The sequence below is a fragment of the Plectrocnemia conspersa genome, unplaced genomic scaffold (genome assembly GCF_051122295.1).
Source record: "Plectrocnemia conspersa isolate PC_06_02 unplaced genomic scaffold, ASM5112229v1 ptg000010l, whole genome shotgun sequence".
Taxonomy (NCBI): Eukaryota; Metazoa; Arthropoda; class Insecta; order Trichoptera; family Polycentropodidae; genus Plectrocnemia; species Plectrocnemia conspersa.
The window spans coordinates 5598603-5606430 of record NW_028277174.1 but is presented as its reverse complement, the minus strand read 5'-3'; the positions used below and the strand labels follow the sequence as shown (position 1 = coordinate 5606430).

General features: G+C 29.9%; 2 protein-coding genes across 2 annotated transcripts; both read right to left on the bottom strand.

Annotated features, from left to right (window-relative positions):
• Positions 1 to 3071: 3071 nt before the first annotated feature.
• Positions 3072 to 3835, bottom strand: LOC148230442 (uncharacterized). The gene is made up of 4 exons (XM_088194575.1): positions 3781 to 3835; positions 3508 to 3711; positions 3278 to 3444; positions 3072 to 3215 (listed from the first exon to the last, which is right to left on the bottom strand). The coding sequence occupies exons 1-4, from the start codon at positions 3790 to 3792 to the stop codon at positions 3158 to 3160; spliced, it is 441 nt and encodes a 146-aa protein (XP_088050701.1). The 5' UTR covers positions 3793 to 3835; the 3' UTR covers positions 3072 to 3157.
• A 3026-nt stretch (positions 3836 to 6861) lies between these two features.
• On the bottom strand, positions 6862 to 7730 carry LOC148230441 (uncharacterized). The gene is made up of 3 exons (XM_088195669.1): positions 7509 to 7730; positions 7048 to 7214; positions 6862 to 6973 (listed from the first exon to the last, which is right to left on the bottom strand). Exons 1-3 carry the CDS (start codon positions 7728 to 7730, stop codon positions 6862 to 6864), a joined length of 501 nt encoding a protein of 166 aa, XP_088051795.1.
• Between the last annotated feature and the right edge of the window lie 98 nt (positions 7731 to 7828).

The window sequence follows — 7828 nt, the reverse complement described above, 5'->3', positions numbered from 1 at the left end:
AACGTTCGCGTTATTTTAAAACATTTTGCAGCTTTGCTTTCAGAAAAATATTACTAATATTTTATTAATATTAGAAAATAGTACTAATATTTTTTTATTAAAAGTGAAGCTTACAATATATTTTGTAAAAATATATTAGCTTTCTTGCGTTTTTATTCTATGGATTAATTTATATAGTATGTAAATGTTATAGTGAATGTACGAATGTATTACCAATGAAGGCTTAATTTCACTGGTGTTTCAGTGAGTTCATATCCGAATACATTATCACCGGTAGTTATTATTTATTAACTGATGCTAGTAAAAATATATGCTGATGTAAAATGTCTATGAAACGCAAATTGATAATTGCGAAATTTAATCTAAACGAATTAATCAGATCCATCTGGACCTAATGAAAGTTCTAAATCTTACTATAGTTTTTGTACTTTTATTAGGTTTGGGTTTAGCTTAATTTATTATTAATATTGCACTATTTGGTCAATCGATGTGACATTACAATTCAGAGAATCTTTATTGAATGATGCGTACCAGATCATCCGTTTGTGAAAAAATACAGTTTTACTGATACAGAGGAGTGAAATTATAAATCAATTCTTTATACAGTTTATCTGGTTTAGTTAGTGAAAATATATTTTAACTGGTAATTCACATTCACTGTACCATACACGTATGCAATACCTATACATATTTATATATTTAAATTAAATCAAGACTTATGACTTAATAGTTTATGAGATCAAAAAACAAATCATAGTATTATTAAAATACACAAAAAATATAATAATAGTAAGATAAAAATAATACAAACATATTTAAATTCAATGATACGAACTGGACTAGCTCCTCAAAGCTGATATAGAACAGATCAATGTGCAATGCCAGCGTATTGAGAAGCTGGACAGCGACAGAAATTGGCGAGTCAGCTAGTGCGGACGTTCTGGATCGAATGAGCATCAAAAGAGGACGCGATCATGATTCTCGGAGACGTTTCGAAACCCAAAACTGGAATTCCACGAGAATCGTTTAATTGTCAACAGCATCCTTTCGTAGTTTAAGGAAATGCTTAGCGACATACAACTTTCTGATAGAACTCAGTGAATCGAATCCTAGCGCTACTAAAAGATTAAATAAATAGCATCGGTTACACATTATAGATGTAACAAAAAATATTTTGTTACATCTTACTAACGTAACTACACAATCTATTACCTATAGTTGGTGCAATGTGAACGATTATAAGTCATTGATCAGTAATAAGATCGTTTTTTAGTTACTTTATAATAAAAAAATATTTTTAGATTTTTACTTTTCGATTATTCTAGGTATGCAATCACATTTTTATAATCATTGTAAAATGTCGTCTATAGATGACATCTAAGAAACTACATATTTACAAGCTAGTCGTCGCTCGAAATGGAACGATCTAGGTAAATATTTTTTGTTTATATACCTTGGTATATACAACAACTCACTTACTACTCTAAATATTATCACTATATGGTACAAAAACGTAAAAATAAAATTTCGAGAGCCCATGACTGACGTTTTAGAACAAATATAAACTTAATTTAAAAGTTAAATATTTGCATCCTCGCCAAATAATCATGTCATATCATTGTCAGTTCTCTGTATAAGTATTGTGTCTAGATTTTAATTATTGTACATGGTTTTTATTGTTTTTAATTATTTTTAGAAGCCATGAGCGAGCAATAAGATGATCAGACTTCTTCAGCAATTGTCGTGAAAGATAGTATCCCCAAATATCAATAGATAAAAAAAATACGTTTTATTAGCATTTATATGACTTGATCGACATTAACCTCAATCCTCATACGTACTAAGTATATATTTTCAATTCGAGTAAATATACTCAGGCAAATCCAACAAATATGTGCATTAAATCGGAAGCAATCATAATGTTTATGTATTGTAAAAGAAAAACTCACTTTTCGGCCTCGGAACTCAAAATTTGAAGATTTCAACACCAAGATTGTTTTATGATTGTTTATATTGTTTAATCAATGTTTTCTTCTAATCCTCAAACACATTATGTATATATATATATTTTATAGTTATAACACACTTAGTTAATTTATAATCCGAATATTTATATTCAGTAAAATCGAACAACACACATAACAAAATAATGAAAATTATTGTCGCGTAGCAAAATTATTTAAAACTGTTGCCATGCCGATGTCGGCCATCTTGTTTTATATTTGAATGCTTATTTTTCATTGGTCGAAACAACAGAATTCATTACCGGGGGTCGGAAATCAATCGAACAAATTCAAATTTTATTTTTAATATTATAATTAAATATATTTCTTTTGTTTACGTGTATTATTAAATACACATACAAAGCAATACGATTTACAGAGTAGAAAATTATACATACATAAAATTATGGTATTCGTATATATTAATGATTAAAGATATTTTAAAGTTCTCAAACGTATTAAACATATTTTTTATGTAAAATATCAAGTTTGTTAAAAATATTTAATTTAATGAAAAATATGGATTATTTATTATAATAAAAAAGTATTTAGTACAAAATTTTACTGTCTACAAATTATATCGATTATTTATTAAAAAAATCATTATTCATTATATTCACATTTTATATTAGTAAAAATAGAGCTAAGGTAAAATTTTCCAATATCCCACCGCTTTTTATATTCAATGCCTCTCCATGCGAAAGTCATGTTTAATTACAATAAAATTGTCCATAACTTACGCGACCACCTTAATAAGCATAACAATGCCAAAATATTTCAAATCCGATATTTTTACCATATACTTGCACAACGCTCATAATAACAATAACACAACAACGTTCTCAAAGTTTCCATTATCTCTCATGTTTCATGAAGTTATTATATAGCCACACATTGCGAAATATAAAATATCAATGCCCGTATTTCTCACGATACGAAAATGTTAGCAATCGAACGTTTTATTGCTCGGTGAATTGCTAATAAGAACAATTTAGCTAATCGGACGCGATTATTCCGCGTTTAGCGAAAATTTTAAAACAATGTTGTAATAATGAAGAAAAATACATATTTATAAATAAAATAATTTTATTTTTAGATTTACAATGATGAGAAAAAACAATAAGTCATATATACATTAGAGCCAAGGGTCGATTTTAATGATGGTAATATTCTGGATGCGCATTTGGAGTGCGGGACACAACTGCGTTGAATCTATGAATAAGTAAATAAATATTAATAAATGTGTAACATTTAAATAAATATATTTAACATACCCATTGTGATCATCAGCAGTGTAATGGACAGTCCTGATTGAGCCATCAGGTTCAACCAAAGAATATTGTCCCTTGACTACATCTCCATCCCTAGATTCCCATTGGCTCTTGCTATCTCCAGTATGATGGTCGGTTACTCCATAATCGAATTTGTAAGCGGGGTGAGCCTATTTATTGTAATAATTTATAATAAATTGTATTTAATATTTTATATAAATAATCTAACTTACATATTCATCGTAATAATGAGCTTGATGTCCATGTCCTTGTCCAAAGTATCCATGTCCTAAATCGTATCCGTATTCAGGAGCTGTGTATCCGTGAGAAGGTCCATCGTGTCTTAGAACATTCTGAGATGAAACGGCATGACCATGGCCTGCATATCCCAAAGGATAGGCTAACGATGCTGCCACCAATCCCAATACTGCTACTACCTGATTCAAACAATAAATTATCAATGCGATCTATGATCTTTGATTGATTGTTTTGTGATCGATACTCACTTTGGCGAACATTTTCCGTTCTCGCTTAGACTGCTCCGAGAGGTATGTTTGAGTGGAATGTATCTTTGGATCTGATTGTTGTGCTTTTATAGAGAAAATGCAAAAGAACAGAGCACAAAGGGGAGTGGTGGTGCAGTCAGATGTTGCATAACAATGGTTCGAAGGTTCGCGTGGAATGTAACATTGAATGTTACGTGTATGGCAAAAAGGCTCCATTCGCACGCGAAATGAGAGTCGATCTGAAAGTTTCGCTTTTTCGGCTGTAAGTGGAGCTGAACGATTTTGAGGACGTGACCTCATAAAAATTTAAGATAAATTGATTAGATACTTATTGGCGAAGGCTCGGAAAAGTTTATTCCAACTATTTAAAATTATATTCATTTTCTATAAATATGCTTAAACTCTAATTTGCTAAAAAAAAATCGTTATGTTACTTAATATTGTTGTATTATTTCATATAATATTTTATTTTGTGCACAATTTATATATTGATATTCTTTTAATAAGAGTTTTCTGAATGTCTCAATATTTCTAAAAATAGTTATTCAATATTTTATTATAATTTAAAAAATGCCCATAATGATGGCAATTAATACAATATCTAATTATTTATTTGTGCGATATTTTTGTAATTTATTTTTATAAAAATGTACACATTTTTTGTAATATTAAATTACTTATTGCATACGAATAATATTAAAATATTAAATATGTCATGTATTTTTTAATTTACTTTATTTCACGTGGAACATTCCAGTTTTTATCACTTCTCACTGTTCATAAAGTGCATTTTAAAACTCATAAGAAAATAAAAATGGGTTCATTATGGAAATTGGCTTTCAATTTCTTCTTTCAACTTTTAATTATTATTCCTGCTTTAAATTAAAAAACTATTATATCTATAATAATGTAATTTTCGAATGAATAAATAAATTGCCGACGAATTTTAGTAGTAGTTTCTTCTTTTGAGCAAATTTGCACTGGGCTTTATTTACCGCGGTAGTCTTTAAAACGACAGTCCAGGTAGGAAGTCAAGCGAAGTATAGTTCCACACAAAGCATATTGATTCTCGGTCAGGTACAAGTATTGATGAATGTTGGTTTACCCTAGGATAGATTTCTAACTCTGAGGCGGTACTCGTGATATCATAATTTTTTGCCCATTGTCTTCTCCATCTCTAAAATGCAATTACAGATGATTTAGATGGCATAAAAACTCTGTTCTTAACGTTACAAATATGTTACAAATGCACAGGTGCTTCTTTCATAAAAAAATGTTTCTGTACATCATGTATAATATGAAAAAAATATTCATTGAAAACACCAACGTAGCGAAAATGTTTTTTTATATGGGTCGAATTCCTTTGATGTTGACAAATATAATTTATCGGTACCGGTATTTTTGCTATAAGATTTGTTAAAAGGATCATAATTTTGATTTACTGAGAATCATATGTTTTTTTTTGGTAGCAAGTAAACAAATATTGCGTATCCGAGTGGATGTCAATTAAAGGTATTTACAAATAAGTACACTGTGATTTTTTAATCCAAATTTTACAGCAGCAAAAGCTCGGTGCTAAGTATCTTTATTAAGCAGTTACACAAATTCACGAATTATGTATTCTAAAATGACGAACTCACTAAATTTATTTACGCAGTTATACACATGACTGATAAAATATATATGACGTCAAAATTTTGCCCCAAATCATTAGAAATTTCTATTTTATTTTAAAATTTCTTTAATAATGAGCTAAAATAGCTTTTTAAATCTTAAAGGTATGATCTAGCTCGATTAAAATAAATCATCATGATATTCATCCTTGAGATTTGGAGAATTTTAATTTTATAATAATTACTACAAATTCGGATTTTGTTAACACGATAGAAAGAATACGATTCAAACTCTTTCAGGTCAATCTTTCACCAACTGGTTAAAATTAGAGTGAAATTGAATTATTTTGATAGTAGATCTACATAAATACATATGTAACATCTATTTTTATAATATACAACATTATTATGCTCGTGTATCATAATTAATTGTATGGATTTTATACCGTATTATTATAAAAAAATATGAAATGTTAATTTGTGATGATCGATCGGAATTTAAATTTTGTAATAATGGTTAATTGCAATCTGATTTGAACCTAAATCTTTTAGGTATTAATTGCCGACTATACCACTGCTCTATCGTATTGAAGATTGAGTATAAAGGATCAAAGACTAGAATGGACGTTGAATTTCCTTTTATTTCTTTAAGGTAAATAAGCCATAACTTCCTACAGAATTTGATTACAGAACTATCACTTCTGACATAGACAACCAGTACATTAAAGAATAAAAAAAGGTCTTGTTAAGTAGTCACCGACGTAAGGACTTGAAGACACACTTAAAAACAATTTAAAGTAAGAACGTGTAATTTTTGAATTTGAGAATTTGCGTCGGATGGTCTAAAATATTTTTTCTACTCACAAATTCCTCCGTTACTTGAATAAATTGCATAAAAATAAATATGCGCTTGTTTAAGTATCATCTGGATAAGTCAGTTATACATTAAAAATATTTACATATTGTGAATAATTACAATTATTGCCACAAATTAAATGGAAAATCAAACTATTTAAAAAAATATATTTTTTTATTACACCAAAAATATTTATATGAAAATATTATTTGTAGTAGTAAAATAAAATAAAGTAATATTGCTATAAAAAGCTATGCATGCGTGTCTAGAATATCGCAAAAAACACTTCCTTGTAATCAAGGCTGCTTAAAAAATGACCGAGAACTATTAAAAACCTATTCCTTATTTAGAATAAAAGGTCACAGTGAGATATATATAAAATAATCCGTGGCGTTGTTATGACCTCAGTGAATTTATTACAACACAACAAGATCCTGTCTCATTAAATAAAAATAAAATAATATTTATAAATATAAAAATATATTTATTATACATTATATACACAAAAGATATTTACATTGAAGAAAAGAAATAATACAGGCTTAAGAATATCATAAATATGCCATTCAATCGGTTATCACATATCCGTTATTTCGATTGTCATACGTTTATTTAATAATACAGGCCGTGGTGGAGATCATGATGATGATGTTGATGATGATGTGGTTGTACGTGGTAATGTTGTGGGTGGACGTTCACGGAACGGTGAACGGCTGCGTTGAAACTATATAAATATGCATATCGTTAAAATATGATCATTTATGTAATACAAATATAGAATATTTGGAAGTTACTTACCCATTGTGGTCATCAGCAACGTATTCTACTGTCCTTACTGAGCCATCAGGTTCAACCAAAGAGTAACCTCCCTTGACTTGATCTCCGTGTCTAGCTTCCCATTGTTGCTTATTGTCTCCGGTATGGGGATCCTTGACTGCATAGTCGAATTTGTAGTTAGGGACGGCCTGTAAGTAATAAGGGTTGTTATAGTTATATATTAGGAATCTGTATATTTTCAAAAGTTCCTCTTTAGATTCGTAGTAATATGTAAGATTTAAGTAATACAAAAGATCATACTAACATGAATCATGTCGTATGTATACAATTCTTACTTATGATTATATACTATCTGAATTCATTAGTGTCGATGTCATGAAATATGAGCCTTTGCTGAGGAATATCCGGAAGTGAACATATCTAGTGCAAATCTCTAATTGCACACGATTAAACATATCTTTCAGAAGGATTAATTGGCTTACATAAGTATCGTGGTGTCCGTATCCGAGAGCATAGCCGTGTCCGAGTCCATTCCATAATCCTCCTTGGAGTCCATGGTGTTCATCGTATAGTCCGTGGTGTCCGTGATGATGAGCTATGTCGTGTCTTTCAATGTTCTGGGTGGAGACTGCATGGTCGTGGAGCAAAGGCACCGCGTTGGCAGCAGCTGCCAATACTGCCAAGAGGGTCAACTTAGAGAACATCCTGGATTGATGGGTTGTCTTCGCTGAATGAAGCACTGAACTGTGTGTGCCGATGCAAGAAATCGTCTTCGATTTTATACGATGGACTAAAGGAAGCG

What these genes read in the sequence shown, in the direction of transcription:
- LOC148230442 (XM_088194575.1), bottom strand. An exon ending in CTCATTATTACGATGAATAT is followed by an intron (nt 3,445 to 3,507) that starts GTAAGTTAGATT and finishes TACAATAAATAG; the next exon opens with GCTCACCCCGCTTACAAATT. An exon ending in ACTGCTGATGATCACAATGG is followed by an intron (nt 3,216 to 3,277) that starts GTATGTTAAATA and finishes ACTTATTCATAG; the next exon opens with ATTCAACGCAGTTGTGTCCC.
- LOC148230441 (XM_088195669.1), bottom strand. Translation starts at nt 7,730, where the DNA reads ATGTTCTCTAAGTTGACCCTCTTGGCAGTATTGGCAGCTGCTGCCAAC. An exon ending in ACGGACACCACGATACTTAT is followed by an intron (nt 7,215 to 7,508) that starts GTAAGCCAATTA and finishes TATTACTTACAG; the next exon opens with GCCGTCCCTAACTACAAATT. An exon ending in GTTGCTGATGACCACAATGG is followed by an intron (nt 6,974 to 7,047) that starts GTAAGTAACTTC and finishes ATATTTATATAG; the next exon opens with TTTCAACGCAGCCGTTCACC.